The sequence below is a fragment of the Palaemon carinicauda genome, chromosome 6, assembly GCF_036898095.1.
Source record: "Palaemon carinicauda isolate YSFRI2023 chromosome 6, ASM3689809v2, whole genome shotgun sequence".
NCBI lineage: Eukaryota > Metazoa > Arthropoda > Malacostraca > Decapoda > Palaemonidae > Palaemon > Palaemon carinicauda.
This window is the reverse complement of record NC_090730.1, coordinates 159,210,736-159,229,742: the sequence shown is the minus strand read 5'-3', so window position 1 is coordinate 159,229,742 and position 19,007 is coordinate 159,210,736. Positions and strand designations below refer to the sequence as shown.

At 41.2% G+C, this 19,007-nt stretch overlaps 1 protein-coding gene across 1 annotated transcript in view; it reads left to right on the top strand.

The window, feature by feature from the left end:
• Nucleotides 1–14,827, top strand: part of LOC137642254 (tudor and KH domain-containing protein homolog) — a 57,956-nt gene extending 43,129 nt beyond the window's left edge. The window contains exons 7-9 of the mRNA XM_068374782.1: nt 5,068–5,157; nt 8,326–8,450; nt 14,410–14,827. Coding sequence (XP_068230883.1) covers nt 5,068–5,157; nt 8,326–8,450; nt 14,410–14,503 — 309 coding nt within the window. The 3' untranslated portion in view covers nt 14,504–14,827. The remainder of the gene's footprint in view (nt 1–5,067; nt 5,158–8,325; nt 8,451–14,409) is intronic.
• The last annotated feature ends 4,180 nt before the right edge of the window (nt 14,828–19,007 follow it).

Below are 19,007 nucleotides of genomic sequence, written 5' to 3'. Positions count from 1 at the left end.
GCTGGCGTATCCCGACCTTAGATTTCTGTCGGGCAACGGAGTTGACAGCTACATGATCATCGGGTAAGTATATTCAAAAATTTATTTTACTAATGAAAATAACATTTTATCATAAAAACTCCATATTTGTCATAAGTTTTATATTTTGGCAGTGTTTATTAAGCTAGTTAGGTAAATATCGGGAAATTATATGCTACAACTAAAAAGTTTTCATAACAACTTGTGCTGAAATGTGCTCTCTGAACTCAGAAATCTGACAGCTTTAATAGAAAGATTATAAAATGATTACTTTATTTAAACTTTACAGGTGTTATTATATCTTGTAGTTTACTACATGAATCTTGTACTTTGAGATGAATCTAATTTTTCATGTTGTATATGTTTAAAATTTTCCAACAGAAAGTGCCTTAGCTCCCTACCTTTAGTAGACTAGATTTAAATATCAGTGTGTTTAAATGCATGTTATTAATTTTGGAAGCTAGATAAGTTATTTCTATACGCTCCTGGTGTTCCTATTACTTCTCGCTGGAAGCTCTCTTATACCAAAGTTTACACCTATATATAAAAAAGGTTCCAGTTTTCTTTCCTTCAAGTAGAATGAGATCTCTAATAAAATAATGAGACAATCTAGCAGGTACTGGTAATGAATCAATGGCTTGGGCAAGCCATGCTTCCTTTATCTTCAATTTCGAAGTCAAAACTACTTCCTATCCTCTTGATATGAACATCAGGTGAGTGTATGAATAGCAGATTGAATTATTAAAATTTGTTTTTTTGTATCTATGAACCTCCCCTAATGTTCATATTGCTGACTTCTACACACAGATGGAAGTGGGTCAACATTGAGGGAAAGATATTGGTCATTTATAGCTGATAAATAATGAAAGTTATAAACCTTCTAGACTCCCCTGTAGTTTAGAAACTTGGTAACAATCTTTTCAAATTAAACTTCAAAATATGATATTCCATATTGTTTCCCTAGATATTTCCTTATCCTCTAACTAACTTCATTTTTAGGCAAAATTGTTTTCGTTTGACAATTCATAATTTACGTGTGAGAGCTATATTCTAATTGAGAAGGGTTTGTGTTCAGTATGGATAGTTATGATTAGTTGGTGAGCATGGCATATTCCTTGAAGGAGCAGTTGTCATTGTCATGCTGGTAATTAGTGATCACTCCTAATGCTGGAGTGGCTTCTTCATCTTTACCAATTTGACTGCTGGAGATCATGATGAAGAGTTTCCAATGCATTATTATGAACTGTTTCTTAACATACCTAAGAATGCATTTCAGTGCTCATCAGTTATGTAATAGTACTTGACTGCCTCTTGACTTTAGACTGAATCTGGTTGTGCCCCCGGGTGTTTGAATGTCCTTGTTTACAGTTACTTGCATTTGATCTCTAGGTTATTATTTGACATCTGTTCTGATAAGTAAACATTTCTGAAAGCTTTATACTCCTCAGGATGTGTGGTCTGTAAAAGTGACATCTATGCATAATAAACTGATAAGTATTGGGCATACTGTAATTTATCATGTCATAAGCAAAAGCCCAGGCAATCAGCACTTTGATGGCATGCAAATTGCATTGACGTATACAATCCAAGGAAAATATCATCAACCATGTCAATTTAAGACATCTAATATACAGATAAATCACATTTTGACTTGTGAAGATGATCAAGAAATTGAGACCACATTGTCTCAAGTTCTATAAAGCTCCAGGTTTCCATTAGCTGGCAATATCTTCTCGATTCAGATCTGTGTTGTTAAACTGCGATAGTATTTCTTGAACTTTCAGGCACTCATGTTTATCTTCTACTTATGAAATTAACTATTACCAGATAAATCTCATTAATGCCTCATACGTAAGTTTGTAAACTCTTTCAACAAGGTTATAGTCTACTTCAAGAACTTCACTAACAGAACCTTTTGCAACAATACGAGATCGAATACTTATGTAAACTAGTATCTTTAAACCTCTTGCATAGAACAAAAAGAGCATTGCAAAAGGTATGAAATATCCCCATCCTGATTATAACTGGCATATTTGATTCTCCAAGCAATTTATGACTTTCACAAAGACACCGATTCAGGATTTCAAAAGCTGTTTGTTCAATTTCTGAGGCATTTATTGCCGGGAGATACCAAAGAATTTTTTCTCTGATAGACCTCTTTTTTTCTTATTAAATCCAGTTCAACTCAGAATTTTTGTATTTCCTATATTTTTTAGTCTGCAAAGAATCTAAAAGTAGTTCATTCCATGAGCTGCAGCGCAGCTTCAACTTCAACTGCTTTCTTATCCTTTGCTGTACATACAGGCTTTACAAAATTCTCCACTTATAACACCAATTAAGAATCATTTCAAATTACATGGAAAACTGTTAGAGTTGTTTCTAACATCACTGATGGTTTGACAATCAATGGAGGTGGTACGGTAGTTATCTGTAATGATAAATGAATATAAGGTGATGCCTTGTGTATGGTACAATTTATGTCACTTGTTTATATTTCATCATTTTCAATTACTGTAGTTTTTAAGATTCCTGTTCTCGACAACCATATCGGGCATTGTAACATTAGTAAGGACTGTACTTTATAACAGAATAATTTATAGCATTTTAAATCCTCTTGACTAGTTAAAAATGTTTTCATTTGAACAATTAATTTATCAGGTAACTTTTTGTTCCTTATAAAAGCATACTGGTCTGCAAAAGCTTTACTTTCAGCCTTGTTTTAAACAACTTCAAAAATTGGCTTCAACCTTGCATGTTACTGTCAATTCTTGATTTTGTATAGTTTTCTGGGTTATTTTTTTCTTGGATGATTTATGATAATGGGCCTCTGCTATAAGAAGGTCTCATCTTGTTTTCGACTTCACATTTTCTCTCTCGTCAACCCTTAATTGGGAGGTTTTGATTCAAGTTTTTCAGAAGTTGATGTTCCTTAAAGAAATTTATCATTTCAACAATGTATAAAATCAGTCTTAATACACTGGTTGGGGCAGGCATTCTTTTTTATCTTGCTGTATCTCCGCTCCTTAGAGCTATTACTTTACATAGCATATTTCCCTTTTAAGTTCTCCACATCTATTGTTAGTGTAAAATGGATCCTACAGTGTCTGTGGTACCATATAATAGGTACCTCATGTTTTTTAAGATTTTCTTCAATTCACAGAATTACCCCTTATAGTAATCATTCTACAGTTGTGAAAATATGTGTGGAAAAAATCTCCATACTTAAAATATTTATGATAGTGCAAGATGCTAATTGCATGATATCTCAACATGCTGTACATAAATGAAAAGTTCTCTTTCTAAGCTTCATTTTAGTGTAAAACAGCTCCTATTATGTTTAATGCATTGTGACACAGGAAAGAAATGTCCTCCAAGTCCTGCTCAAAAAAATTGCAAGTGATACCCAAGTAAAGACTAATATCTCAAGGAAGGCTAAGAGGTACATATTACTAACAGGCATTTTTCGAGACTTATGACGTACAGTACAATCCCCAATTATGCGAGGATGTGGTTGATCTACGGCTTCGCAGAACTGGAAAATCATAGTTTCAATACACACAAGGGGAATAATTCCATTAGGGCCAAGGCAAATGGCAACTTACCCAGTCAGAGGTTTTTTTACTACCCATTTTCAAATATGAAATTGTTCTTATGGATAAATAAAAGATTAAAAAGGTTTTAAAGTTTTAATAACTTGAACAAAATTTTTAAATTACACCCAGGTTGGTGAAAATTCCCACACGCAAACACTGCCACCAGTGGTTGCAAGTGTATTGTACAATAGAGTACTTTCCTACTGTTAAAATCTTTAAAAAAAAAAAAAAACTTTTGAGTGAAATTTCCACTACCCCTCCTCTGCAAAGAGTTATATTGCCAAAAGAAGGCTTTGTTAACCATTTGAGGTTTCAGGGAGTAGCGAATCATGCTTGTCTTCACTCCCGTTAGACCTAACAAACTTGGTTAGGAGCACCCCTCTCTGTTTGTTCTGTTTCTGGATGAGCAGATCCGAATATAATCTAAATGTTGGGTTGGCACGATCTCAGCCTTCTGAACCTTGCAAATCTGTAATGAAAAATTGAAAAGAAACATTAAAAATTGAACTTGAAATGACTTTTTAATGAAGTATAGATTTATTGAAAAAGAACAGATAAAAATTCAAAACTCTACTTGAAATGACAGTTTCTTGAAAAGTTTACATCAAATGATTCTCTCTCTTGTGTGACTCACAGACTTTGAACAGCTTTGCAGATACAAAAAAAATTCATTCGAGACCTAGTGACCACATAAAAGGGGACTGCCAATTCGATTGTGCATATTTTGGAACCGTACTGTATGTCTTTCCATTAATCACGAAGAGATTTTCTTCCTAAATTGATAATGACTGAATCCCCTGAGGCTTTGAACTAACAAATAATGGTTACTGATGACTCGGTAGGTAGACATATATGCTCCCCCAAATCCCCCATGCCTAGCTCAGAAGGATGGTGTGGTTGTAGACTCTAATAGAAACTATCAGGTTTGAGTGAGGCTCAAACTCTAGTCTCAGAATGCAAGACAGATACATTTAGAATAGGCTACCATAACTTTTACTATCCATTTTATTTTATTGATTGTATATAATTTGATTTTACATCTTGAATAAGCAAGTTTAATTTTAACATCTTGAATAAATATCTCGTGGAGTGGGATGCTTAATAATGAATTAATTAAATTTTTTTTTGCTATTTTCCATTTATTCCTTATTGCGAATTACTATATTTGACATAATAAATAATATTCTTTGCATCAATGGTCCATATAATTTTTGCTGGTTCGAAAGGGCATTTTACTTTTACTTTGAGCATGATTCTTATGCTAACAGTCTTCCCTGGGTATAGATGTTGCAGTGAAATAGTGCTACCCTGATTGGGTATAGATATTGCTCATCTATATTTATACTATTTTCTTGCATTGAATATAAAATTAAAATAAATGTTTATATGTAAATATTGTTCTGTCATTGTTTTATTAATATTTATCTTATTTTAATTTGGGTCACCTCTATTCCAGGTTTTCCTAATTGATTATGGTGACATATTATGGGTGAAGGAGCACCAGTTCAGACCTGTAGTACCTCAGTTTACTCACTTGCCACCTCAGGTACTGTATATGTAACAATATGGAGTTCAGGACTGCAATTTATTTTGTAGATGAGTATGGTCATTTGAATCTGTTTGAAATTCCATCTAGTTAGTTCACTTTTGCTCCTACAATACAAAGAAGTTGTTTGTGAATACAGTGATACCTCGCAACATGAAATTAATAGATTCCGTAATGGCTCTAGTACCATGAATTTCTTATGTTGTGAGTCGCCTTTTACTTATGAATAGCCTAATTTGTTCCAGGCCTTACAAAAACACCACATTAAAGGATTATAAGAAGGATACGCTCCACTAAACTCGAGGAAATACAGTACTGCACAATCATTTGGATCATTCAATAATAAATTAATCGTTGGTAATCTGTAAAAGAATTGTATAATAAGAGAAAACAGTAAAAATACAGTAAAAAAAAAAAATTGGAACCTTACCTTTGGAATGAGGTGATGTCTGGGAGGTAAGGAGGATGACAAATGGCAGAAAACTTAAACACTTAACTTTACTAAACAGATTAATAAATGGCAGAAAACATTAACAGTTGATTTTAGGAAACTCAATAATAAATGGCAGGAAATATTAACACGTAACTTTACGATAAACTTTAAATAATAATTTTTTTTTACTTTTTTTCTAATTCTGTATTTTCACTTTACGTTTTGTGTTTTCTAGATATGATTACACTACATATTTTTATCACTTCCACTTTTCTTTTGTTTTTTTTTATCACTTTTATCTTCCTCTTGGCTTGCTAGTACCAAAGGCCTCTTTAAAATAACTATCCAAGGAACCTTGTTTCTGCCTGCTTCTTAAAATTTTCCTAAAAAGATTCAGGCAAGCTTCATTTACATATTCAAGCATCAACCTGGGACAATTTTTTCTGGATGTGTCTTTTCGACAAAAGTCGCCATTTCATGGTAACACGCTAGAGCCTCCTTAATTTCTGCCGTGGTTGTAGGATTATCCTCCTCCCCCTTGCTGCTAAAGGACTGTTTCTGAACTTTGTTCAGTTGCATGACCTTCAACTCCCTCAGGTCATCCGTCGTAAGTTCCTCTTGTTGTTCCTCTATAAGCTCATCGATGTCGGCCTCATCAACTTAAAGACCCATGGACGTCCCGAGTGTAACGATCTTGACAGGTTCAGGATCGTCAACATTTTCGGAATCGGCTTCGGCCTCAGCTTGGTCTGCGTGGAAACCCTCAAAATCTTGTGCAGAAATGACATCAGGCTCGTTTCTTTTACGCAGAGTTCAAGGTGGGCCTCGAAACCTCCTGCCAAGCTGTATTGATGATTTTGAGGCATGTTTCAATATCGAAATGTTCCTTCCAAAATTCACGAAGGAAGAGGTTTGTGCTCTCAGTGATTTCGAGTTTCTTGAAGTTGGAAATCACTTGCTGGTCCATGGGCTGGAGGAGAGGGGTGGTGTTAGGCGTAAGATAGAGAACTTTGATGAATGAATACTCTGCTAGGATATCTTCCTAAGCTAGGTAGAGAACTTTGATGAATGAATACTCTGCTAGGATATCTTCCTAAGCTAGGAGGATGAGTAGGCGCATAGTTCATCACCAGCAGGCATTTCAGGGGAAGATACTTCTCTTCTAAATATTTTTTCACAGCCGGGCCGAAGCAAAGGTTTACCCACTCAGTGAACAAGGTTCTTGTTACCCAGGCTTTTGCATTAGCTCTCCACAACACCTGAAGCTTCTCCTTCATAACTTTGTGGACCTTAAAGTCTCAGGTAGTCTCGGAGTGATACACCAGAAGGGGTTTTACCTTACAATCCCCACTGGCGTTTGCACTGAGTGCAAGGGTAAGCTTGTCCTTCATAGGCTTATGCCCGGGTAGCTTCTTTCCTTCCGTAATGAATGTCCGAGGTTTTTTCTTCCAGAAAAGCCCAGTTTTGTCGCAGTTGAAGACTTGCTGGGGACTGTAGCCTTCCCGGACAGTCAACTTGTCGAACGTCTGAACAAAGGCTTTGGCCGCTTTCATATCTGAGCTTGCAGCCTTTCCATAACGCATCACTGAATGAACACCAGACTGTCTCTTAGAATTCTCAAACCATCCCCGAGAAGCCTTGAACTCTCGGGGTGCCTGCTTTGATGTCCCTTCTCTTGTGTCGGCTTCGGCCTCAGCACACACGAGATCACCGAAAATGGCACTGGCCCTCTGGCAGATTATCGTTTCGGTGATCGTGTCTCCAGTGATTTCCTTGTCCTTAATCCAGACAAGCAGGAGTCTCTCCATCTCATCGTGGATGTGGCTCCTCTTGCTGGAGAAAAGAGTCATGCCCTTAGGTGTTGCTGCTTTGATGCCTTCCTTCTGTTTCCATATCGTAGACGAGTTTCGGCTATATTCCCTTGCGATCACACTTAACTGCATGGCGGCCTCGTATTTCTTGATTATTTTCATCTTTGTCTCCATAGAAAACATCATCCTCTTCTTACTCTGCACATCAGCAACTTTCTTGGGACCCATGACTAATAAGCTAACATAATATCGCAACACAATACAGGACAATATTCACAAAAGTGAAATCACAAACACAAAGTCAATGGGTGCGATAACGCTGCCAAAACGAAATGGCTGAGGAACACCTATGTGTAGATGCATGATTGAACACAGTACAGTAGATGTTGACCAATAGGAGAGCTGGATCTTATGGCAGTAACTAGCATTTGAGTCGGGAGAAAACCAATGAGAGTGCGGGAGGATGGTTTCTAGTTTACGGGCTGGGGGCATGTGAATTTTAAAATCGGTCTCGGACACGTTCGGGTTCTCGTACCGTACCTTCTTTCCTTGCACAAAACATTTTTCGTGATACGAGTCGTAAAATTCTTCGCATCTCTTTTTGCAGTGAAAATTTCATAAGAAGATATTTTTGTGTCGAGAGGTATCACTGTATATTGTTTTTTATCTTTCTTGATAAGTCTTGAATTACATAAGTAAACAGTATCGTTAGTATAATATTTGAGATATCTTTCATTGCATTTGCTTGTTTAATTAATCATACCCCTTCTTTCCATAGCAAATAAAGGTGTTTTATAACATACACAGTATACTAGATGGCTGGTTTCCAGTACTTGATATCAAACTAGAGATTAAACTGATTTGTGATTAATTCAAGAAATGTTGCCTTTTGCTTTTGTAATACAAGTATTCCTTTCTTTATAGGCTGTTGAATGTTATTTAGAAAACCTAGAAAAGCCAGAAAAAGGCTGGGATGCCTCTGCTATTCTGCATCTGAAGAGGATGACTGAAAAGATTGACCTTGTTGCCATTGTGGAAAGTATTAATGAGTAAGTACTGGCATTTACTTTGGTCTTCTTGAATGTCATTAACACTTCACTGTTATATGCTAAATCATTGGTTGCATTTTTGTAGGTTTAAAGAGTACATTGGGTTGTTGTTACAGTCTGCCCTCGGTATTTGCAGATTTCATCTTCACTTTTCTGAGATTCATATAATATTTTAATAAAGTTTTGATGAATTACTTTTAAGACTGCTGTGTGCAACCCGACTTTTTCACCGTGCTTCATTTCGTTTTCCTTCCTACACAATGCAGTGATGAAAAGGAATCAAATATACATGACTACTCTATAGCTAACACTATTCAGATAAAATATTTGCTAAATTTGAATAATAAAAATTATTAAAAGTTTCATATATACAGAATCTTTAAGTAATATAAAAAATTGATGAAAAATATAAATTTGCATTACAGTTGTCTTATAGATGCATTTCAAGTCGAGACTGGAGCAATAAAAGGGAGAATACTAACCCCTCTGCTATATATTAGGGTGATTGATTATGTTATGAGCAAGGCAATCCAAGGAATGAATAATAACATTCAATGGAAAGACGACCAGATAATATTTGATAGTCTAATTTCCTGTACAATGGCTGAAATGCTGGAAATGATTGATAGGTTAGAACTGAAGGGGAGAAATGTTGGATTGGTGATCAACCTGAGAAAGACAGGGGTGATGCAGATTCATTGTTGATCAGGCTAACTATTACCAACAATGGATCACAATTTACAGAAATTAAAAGAGTAGGGAGGACAGAACAAGCAATGAGCATGCTAAAACCAGTTTGGAGTTCACAGCAAATTCTATATCTATATATATCTATCTATGTATGTATGTATTTGTACCTGTGCAAAATACAAACCACCTGTTCTTACTGAGGAGTATTATCTCGGCGAAAGCTGAAACCAGCTGATAAACTTTTTGGTCAGGGTGTAACTACCCACTGCTATTTAGTGGAGGGGTGGAGCGGGGTAGGTTAACCCTCCAGCGCACACCAGCGACTAACCTTCACTTTTTATTTCGGCTCGGTAGAGTAAAGACGTAGTCTCTCTCTCCCATCAACACCCTTTTAACTGGTTACGGCTAAACGCAACTGGCCTAATACTTATTCAATTTCCATTTGAGCTGCCTTCCTTACACGGGTTCCCCGGGCAAGGGAGGTAGCAAGAGGCCATGGCTTCTACCCCTGCTGCTCACCCAGTATTTGCTCTGCTTCAGTGGGCGGCCAGGAGCAGTGGCAGACGGGAACTCCTTGGGCTTGGAGTGACTTGTCACAGGACCACAGGTCTCGGGAACGAGTTTTGGCTTTGTGCCAGAGGTTGTACGGGTTGCTGTTCCTTTAGCCTGGTTCGCCCGAAGGAGGGGATGCAACCTTTACAACCGGAAGGTTCGCCTACAAGTGTTGCGCAGTCAGACCTTCCCAGGAAGGACACTGCAACACCCTTCCGAGCGGAAGCTCCCTCGTATGGGGCAATGCGCCATAGGAAGGAGGAATTGATCGATCCTCTCTTGTGAGAGGAGAGATCTTCTCCAACACCCTTCTGAATGGCAGCTCCTTCGTCCACGAGCCAATGCACCATAAGAAGGAGGAGTTGATCGATCCTCTCTTTTGCGAGAGGAGAGATCTTCTCCAACACCGTTCTGAACGGCAGCTCCCTCGTCCGCGAGGCGATGCGCCAAAGGAAGGAGGAGTTGATCAAACTCCTCTAGTGAGAGGAGAGATCTCTCCAACACTCCCTTTTGAGCGGCAGCTACCTCATACGCGAGGCGATGTGCCATCGGGAGGAATAGGTGTTGGTCTCTCTTCTTGCTTACGAGAAGAAAGATTTTCTCCTGAGTTGTACCCTCTGAGTACGAAACGAGTCTTGTTGAATTTTCCCTCTGGGATATTTACCACAGATGGTGAAGACTGCCGGCCGCCTCCTTCCCCATCGACGAGTCTCGTAGGCCTTAACCCTATGGGGTTATTCCTTATCGTGCTTTTGGGCACAACAAAGCTCTTAGAGCTTTGTGAGGCCGAGCTTTTTTGGACCTGCGCCTCATAGCGACTCTAATGAGGGAGAGACAGCTGATCTTCAAGTCCAACAGAGCCTCTTTTCGTTAACATGAGGCTACTGACCTCCCCCTTTTTGGGGGGTGGGGGTAGGAGTACTAAGAGGAGGTGAGGGATTTCTCGCTTCGTGCGAGACCCTCGCCTCACGTGAGACACTCACCTCGCACAAGACTCTCATCTCGCATGAGACCCTCACCTCGCGCGAGACTCACCTCGCCAGATTTGCCCGAGGCGATCCTCGCCTTAGTACCTGTTGCGAGTTTATGAACCCTCATTGCCAGCTAGATTAGCGTACACTACTAGGTCTAGATGGAAAGGAAATTTTTTGGCACTTTTTACTTTCTTGTTCATAGACTTGCGCTGGTTCGCGAGCGCTTGCCAACGTTTGCAAACGCTCGCCAGCATTCGCTGGCAACAGTGTACGAAAGCTTTCTGGGACAACAAACCCTTCATGCAAGACTTCGCTTTTGCATGGGTATCTCTCGGCCCTGAGAAGTTTTACATAACTACAGATGTTCGGTAAAATTCTATAAAAGGCTGAAACGCACTCCTGTGGGGCATGCATTCTTGCCAAGACAAAACCTCAGGATTATTGCCACAAATACAGTTTACTACCAATGGCTTGAGTCAGCTGGATGTGTCAATGTGTCTCTGGACACAACGAGTTCTCGTTAGACACCAAGTTTCGTGAAATATAGTCCTTCTGGGTTATTTTCTTCGGCTTTGTTGCCCGACGAAATGGAGAGCTTACTAATATACCCTTACAAGGTTATAATCTTAGCATGTAGTCCAAAGATTGTTAGTTTCTGCTCACGTTTACGAATAATAGCAAGCTCCGTACACAAGGTCACCAGACGATTGTTGTTGGCTTTTCATTACGTTTACGAACGTTAAGAAGCTCCGCCCACAAGGCAAACAGACAATTTTGTCAGCTTCTCGTTACATTTATAAATGTTAGCAAGCCTCGCCCACAAGGCAGGCAGGCAAATACAGTAACATAACGGAGTTATAATTGTTAAACCAGCTGTATGTGTGGTTTTACACATCTTGAGAATACTACAGGTAGTCGACGATCAAATTCCTTTGGCCATAATGTTGCGATTCCTCGCACATACATTATTCCCTCAAGCGGTTTCAAACTCGTCAAACGTTTTTACCTGTAGGCAAAGAGGTTTCGTATGCCCGGCCGCAGACGGACATGTGCATATGCGGGTAAGCAATCTTGCGGCCGACGAGGAATATAGGCCATCTTACAATTAGAACTCAGTTCTAATAAATCATTATTGTTGATGGCTATATTCCTTACGGGGAAGCAGGTTATGTATTAGTCTTTTTTTTCCTTCCCATAACCAGACATACTGGATATGCAGTCTCCCTTCATCCCAGGCAGTCCTTCCTAACTTCCAATCAGAGGTCTCAGTTTAAAAATAATAATACTGAGGTCAGAAACTTCACATAAGGGAATCAGTTTCCTGATAAAGAAAATTTGAAACTTATTCCAGTTTTGCCGATCGGAGAGAAAGAAATACAACTGTTTTCATCATTCATAGGAAGGAAGAGGTCTGTTACGAACGTTTATCAACATTCTCCAACCGAGTTACATACACTACTAATAATTCGGGCTACACCCATATGTTCGTCTGCCTCCCTGGTCTGTGTTACGGGTCCGTAGAAGGACTTATGCATACATTACCTGTCCAACAATAGATTGGAGATACATCTCAATCTTACCTTTAGGAAGTAGTTGTGTGAGCGATCGATCATTACCAACCGGTCTCTTGCCCGTAAGCGATCACTAGGAGATTCGCTGTAATAACATCTTCCTCTAAGGGGTACTGGCTACCCTGGTTGACCGATTTTATCATACTTACTCGGCCAACTCCCATTGCGTTGGTGGCAGTTAGAGTTAATTCCCCCTCTCCCCTCATAGCAGGTGTGTGCAAATTGTTGCACTTCTTGACATCAACTAGAGATGTTACTTGCTATGCAATCTCTAGACCCCTCTCGAGGAACCGAGGAGGATTGACTTTGGGCTGGAAGGTCTAGGTCTCTTGTTCCACGCGATAGAACTTTCTAAACTTTGGGGGTGGGGGGCAATAGAGACAATCCCGAGGTATTGTTGACATCCTACTGGGTATTGGTAGCCCAGAGCCCTTCCCATTTTCTGATGATGGCGAGGAATTTTTCCTCACAGTTGCTGGTACAATCTGTCTCCCACAGTCTCAATAGCCTGTTATGAATGAATGCCTATGACAGGTGGGATAGGGCTCCCTGCCCTCGCTCTACTTCAGCAGAGTTGTTTAGCTGTTCTATACAATCAAAGTAGGGATGATGTTCAATGGGCCTCAGATCTAACAGGTAGGCTCTCCATGACTTTTGAGGGAGGTGGTAGCCAAAATTAATCTTTCTCCATTACAAGTTTGTGATCCTTCTATGGCCCCTGATGTCAGGGGACACAGTAGGTCTGGTTTGGTTGCCTACCACCTGGCAGGTAGGGTAGCCTGGGTGGAGACAGTATCAAAGAAAGGTAATTGTAAGGGAATTCTTCTAAAATGATTGAGTGTGACCCCGATCTCTGACCCAATGCTCTCTTTCCCATGTCTCACCCTGACCCTTGTGTCAGGGGATCCGGGGTCTGTGTTTCCTCCCTCTGTGGCTCTGGCTCATGTTGATGGGTTGAGTGGCCTTGATTGTGCCCCGGTGCTATGGTTCCTGCCAGTGCAACTCCCATCATTTCTCCCCCAGGGGAAGTATCGTCGTCAATAGTCACTCCGACCTCAACCTCGACAGCTCTGTTACAGAGCCGGGAGTGAGAGCTAGGAAGAGGAAAAATTCTGCGCACTATTTCACTTCCTCCTCAAACTCTTTGTCTGCTGACTCCGATTAAGACTCTTCCTCTCACCAGAGGAAAGGGTCTAAGAAGTCCAGTCATAGTTGCAGGGACAGAGATTCCCGCCACCTCTCCTTCCGGAGAGATGGATGGTATCTGTGTGGGTCCTGTGGGACCACAGCCTCTTACGACCCCTTTGCAGGGGGAGGGGGCAGGACCTTGTTTTTTGGCCCTATGCCTTGGCCTGGGTTACGGTCATCCCATGGAACACAGTGTATTTCTGGGGTGTTAGAAGAGAGCTGTTATGGTATACAATGTGTGGCAGCGGCTTTGTCATAAGCAAGGGATAGTGGTTGACTCTCTGCCCCAACCCATGGTGTCAGGGCCAAGGTCTGCCTTGTCGAGCAGTCTTGTACAGGGAGATCTCCTGCCTGGGCTTTCTGTGGTTCTAGTCTGCCACCCCCCCCCCCTCAATTACATTCCAGGGTCTTTTTTTTTTTTTTCCAGACTCTGGAACAGGATTTCTTTTGAGCTTGGTCCAAAGTCCTCAGATGCAGCCTGTCCTTGAGCTTGGGCCGTAACTCTCCCAAGGGAGACTTCAGTGGTTCTGCCTTCTTGGAGCACTTGTGTTATCGATCAGCGTTTTTGTTCCCCCTCGAGGATCGAAGCCCTCATTAGCATTGTCATGGTCAGATCTAGTTGATATAGCCCTCGACTAAGTAGATGATCAGTTCTGCAGACTTGAGAATTCACTTCGTTCAGGATCTCAAGATCTTGTTTGTCTTCCCTGCTTACTAGGCAACAATGCCGCATCCTTACAGATTGACCTGTCCTTCCTTTATAAATTGTATGTTATTGAATGAAAGAAAAGGGGAAAATTGACAGGTAAAGGTCAATTAGATTGAGCTTCTGGAGAAGTAATATGAACATCAGGTAAATATAGAAATAAACTTTATTATTAAAATTTTGTAATTGCTTATTTAATGGTAGAATATGAGTACATGAAAAAAATTTGGACCCTGGAGAATACAATTTACTGTATTTATAATTAATCTTTTCAACAGAACTATGCCACGACTTGGTCTTAACTTGTACAATACCAATGGAAATATCGACATCAACATAAATGCAATCCTCAGAGCAAAGATCTCCTCGTGATAGATTACAAGTTGCAGAAAGTATTTTATGCAGAAAAGTATATTGTTTTATGAAAGTCAGTCAGTTTTTATTTGATTTTACCTGGTAAGAAATAGGATTTCTTTTTGTAGAAGGCCCGAGTTTGGAAGCTATTGGGAGTATGAAATTGGCTGTAAATTGTATGCTTCATCAATGATGGTTTAAAAGATAATTGCTTTGTAATTTTTTCAGAGTACCTGTACATTTTATGAATATTGAATGCTTTTACTGTGGTAAAATTAGAACAACTTAGCATTTACTTAAGAAATGTTCTTGCGTCTTCAAAGAATATACGATTCGACTCATTGTTTTGTTTTCATAATTTATTTTTATCCTCTTACTTTCTTTTTTTTATAATTTTAAAATATAAATAATGATGGGACCAGAAAATGAAAACTCAAATGATATAAGATGTGCAGATAGTAAAATGCAAGTTAAGGTAACCTATTGAGATTTCAGTCTTTTTTTGGCTCAGGCCATGTCGTTCTGATGGAAGGTTCCTTGAAGTAGCTTCCTAGGGTATATTTGACAACAGCGATATTCCCTGAGAATTTGACTTGAGGTCTCCAGAATTCTAACTCCTGGCTCGCGCGAATATCCTTAAAGTTTTCCTTTTAGGATATCACATATCAGGGGACGTATTCTTGACACGCCACATAGCAATCTGCACCCTGCATAGCGTTTATGCTTCGAGGGGAAAAAGTGGCAAAATAAAAGAGGAGCTGTTATAAAGTTCACTTCCTCCATTACTGTTTGAGTACTCAGAGGGCGCCATAATTGCCGCCATCTTCATTCCTTTTTCTGTAGCGGTCTCGCACGGTGGTTTTCCCAGTGCTCTCTTGTTATCAGGATTTATTATGCAATCTCCAGCCTCTTCTGCCTCTGGAAAGTTGAGTATTTGATTCTTATGCTGTATAAAATTAGCTCTGGCCGTAAAGTAAAAAATTGAATCGAATTAAACTAATTTTTTGGCAGAGCTATTGCCTAGACTGGAGGCGTCTTCGGCGCTGTTGTTCGTAACGCACGAGTTATTTAGTTAGCTAGAACGACTTTCCCGGTATAATAGCTTAAATAAAAATAATTAGCTATTTAGTCTTCATTGCTAGGAATTAATTATATTATGCCGATAGTATTCACATTAGTTTCGGCGAATTAGGTAGCCGATCTTGTTTACTCTAGGCTTTCTAGCCTAGGCGTTATAGTTTACTCTCTTGCATGATATAATAAGTGTTCCTGGTGCTATTGAATTCAAATGAAGATAATAGGCAATTTATACATGTAAGATATATGCATTGCATATAAAATTTCCTCTTCTAAGATAGTATACGAGAGAGCTTCGATGAGTTAGGTAGTCGATCTCACTGTCGCTAGGCTAGTAGCCTAGTGGCTTTAGTATACTTTCATACAATCTCTCCTGTTACCCTCATATATAGGGTAATCCCTCCTTCCCTCTGAGTGTAGCCTATGGCTACAATCCTAGTTGATCTTGCCTCGAATTGTCATTCAGGCAAGACTAGGCTAGGATTTTTCTGCCCCTTCACCTAGCTACTGATGGTGAGCTTTGAGTTTGGGTCAGAACCTCAGAGTACTTGTCATATGCCGGCAACTGATCGACAGGGTGAAAGTACTCCCCTGTTGGACCTTGTTGGATGGCATAGGAGGCTTTGCATCCCTAGACTGCACTTGAAGGGGTCATGTGATCCCCCTTCTCCCTGTGGTTTAGTCGAATAGTCCTGTGCTCGCAGACTCTAGGCTGAAGAAAAGAGATTATTCTGCTGCCTAGGATGGCGCCGGCATTGGAACTCTGTTTCTCTATGATTAAGAGTGGCGGCTAGATGATTGCCGGCCCCCTTACTGTATTGGCAGACCCTAGTCTGGGAATGAATTCTCTGTCCGCCTAGGATGGCGTCGATACTGAAACAGAGCTTCCTCAAGGTGTGGTAGGACCGACATGCTGCCGGCTCCTCTCACATCTTATACTTTCCCCTCCCCACTCTGTCCTTTAGTGATGGCCTAGCCATCACATTCCTTTGGCCGTTGTCCTACAATCTAGCCGCTTGCCGGCAGTTTGTAGGGCCGGTTGGGCTTCTGCTTGTATGGCCTAGTCGTACAGCTTCCCTATCGTACGCAGAGCTCCGGGATAGCTGTGTCGGCAGGTCTAGCTGCTGACAGAAGACCCATTTACTTTAGAGTGTTCTTCAGTCCTCCCTTGGGCTGCCATTCACATCCTATTACCGGCAGGGACCGGCAACGCAGGTGGATGGATGGAAGCTTGATTATCTTATATTCTCCCCTTCCATTAGAACCCTCATTCCGGAGGAAGGAAGTGAGATAGTGCTCTTACATCACCCTTCACTCTTTGCTTTCTCTCTCTCTCTCTCTCTTGGCTAGTGCCGCCATGTACTAACGTAACCGGCGGCTGCCGGCCACTAACCTTGCCAGCAAGATGCTGGCTAGACTTGTGGACTGACAGCCAATGATTCACTGACACAACTGACTTGGCCGGCAAGAGCCGGCCGAGTTCGGTCTGCCGGCCACTACCCTGTCACATTGAATGCTGCCGGTGACCCGCCAGCGTCCAGTAAGCCGACGGCAATCCGGTGGGTCGCCGGCCTTAAAAATTATCAATATTGTGTCAGTTGAATTGTGCCTTAGGTACTAGCCTGGCCGGCTATATGCCGGCGGCAACTATTGTATGTGTATATACAGTAGCCAGTACATCTGTAGTATAGAGCATACAGTACTGCAGACAGATACCAAAGTATACATTAGTTAAATTTTCCAACATACTCTGTGTTCAGGCGCAGTCTATTGTTGAGACCTTATTCTAAGGTGCCGGCCCTAAGCAAGAAACATCCCTCTTTTCTTGCTCCAGCAACTATGGCCTTCCCCTTTGCGGAAAAAGAGTTTAAGGCAGTAGAAGCTGGGAAACCTTGCCTTACACTGGAGGAGTGTAGCCCCCTTTCCCTAGCCCTGCCAACGGATCACAAGGACTGGAAGGATGTCCACCTCACCTTCTCAGTCGGGAAGTTGGAGGCTGATATCGCTGGACATCAGTTTAGCGAAAACCTCCCCAAGTTGTCTAAATTTCTCCTGCGTAGGGAACAGGATACGAAAGAGAGGCTTGCTGCCTCTCTGTCCCTCCAGGTGACCCTGGAGGCAATGGCCAGTGAACAGAGGTCCCCGGATATGTTCATGGTCATAGCCAAAACACACTTGGCAACCCTACCTAAAGACTACTATAGCTTTGTTAGGGCTAGAGGGGCTTGTAGGGAGTTCGTGTTTGCCTCGGCTGCGGTCAAACACGAACTTAGGAAGTTGATATCGTCCAATATCTGGGGGAAAGACCTCTTCCCAAAGGAAGTGGTCAAAGAAATAGTCGACAAGGCTGCCACGGAGAATAGAAATCTTCTCCAAAAGTGGGGCATGTCAGCTAAGAGGAAGTCTTCCCCGGATGAGGGTCCCTAACCGAAAAGGAAGACAAAGAGGCCAAGAGTGCCATCTCGGCCTGCTGGACAACAACATCATCTTCCCATGACCGCGGTGCCACAGATGGTGGCACAGCCCCAACCCACCTACCAGATGGTACCCCAGCAGGTGGTGACTCAGTTACCAGCCTTTACTCCCACCTATGAGAGGCAGACCACTACCTTTCGCCCTAAAGGTAGGGGGTCAAATAGAGATTCCTCTAGACATCCCTCGAGAGGAAGAGGGGGTAAGGAAGCACGTGGTCAAGGAGGCAAGCCCTCCGGAAACCAGAAGCAATGAGATGCTTCCGGTAGGAGGAAGACTCCGGCTCTTCCGGGATCGTTGGACCTTCGATCCGTGGGCCCACAGCCTAATCAAGAACGAACTAGGTTGGAGCTGGAAGACAGCTCCACCATCATTTCCTCAATTCTTCCAACACTCCACCCCCGTTCTGGAAGAATACACCCGAGAGCTCTTGAGCAAATGGGTGATAAAGAGGGCTAAGTCCATCAAATTCCAAGGAAGGCTGTTTTGTGTCCCCAAGAAGGACTCAGACAAACTCAGAGTCATTCTGGATTTGTCGCCACTCAACAAGTTCATAGAGAACGACAAGTTCAAGATGCTGACCCTTCAACACATAAGGGCCTTGTTGCCCAAAAGGGCATACACAGTCTCCATAGACATGGCAGATGCCTATTGGCACATTCTGATCAATCGCCAACTCTCCTCCTACCTAGGATTCAGGCTACAAAAAAGAAAGTACGCTTTCAGAGCCATGCCCTTCGGACTAAACATAGCCCCAAGGATCTTCACGAAGCTTGCAGAAGCAGTCGTTCAACAACTCCGCCTACAAGGTGTCCAGGTGATATCCTATCTGGACGATTGGCTGGTTTGGGAAGCATCCAAGTCAAAATGCAGGCAAGCATCCAAAAAAGTGATCCAGTTCCTGGAACATCTAGGATTCAAGATTAACACCAAAAAGTCTCGCCTATCTCCAGCTCAGAAGTTTCAATGGCTA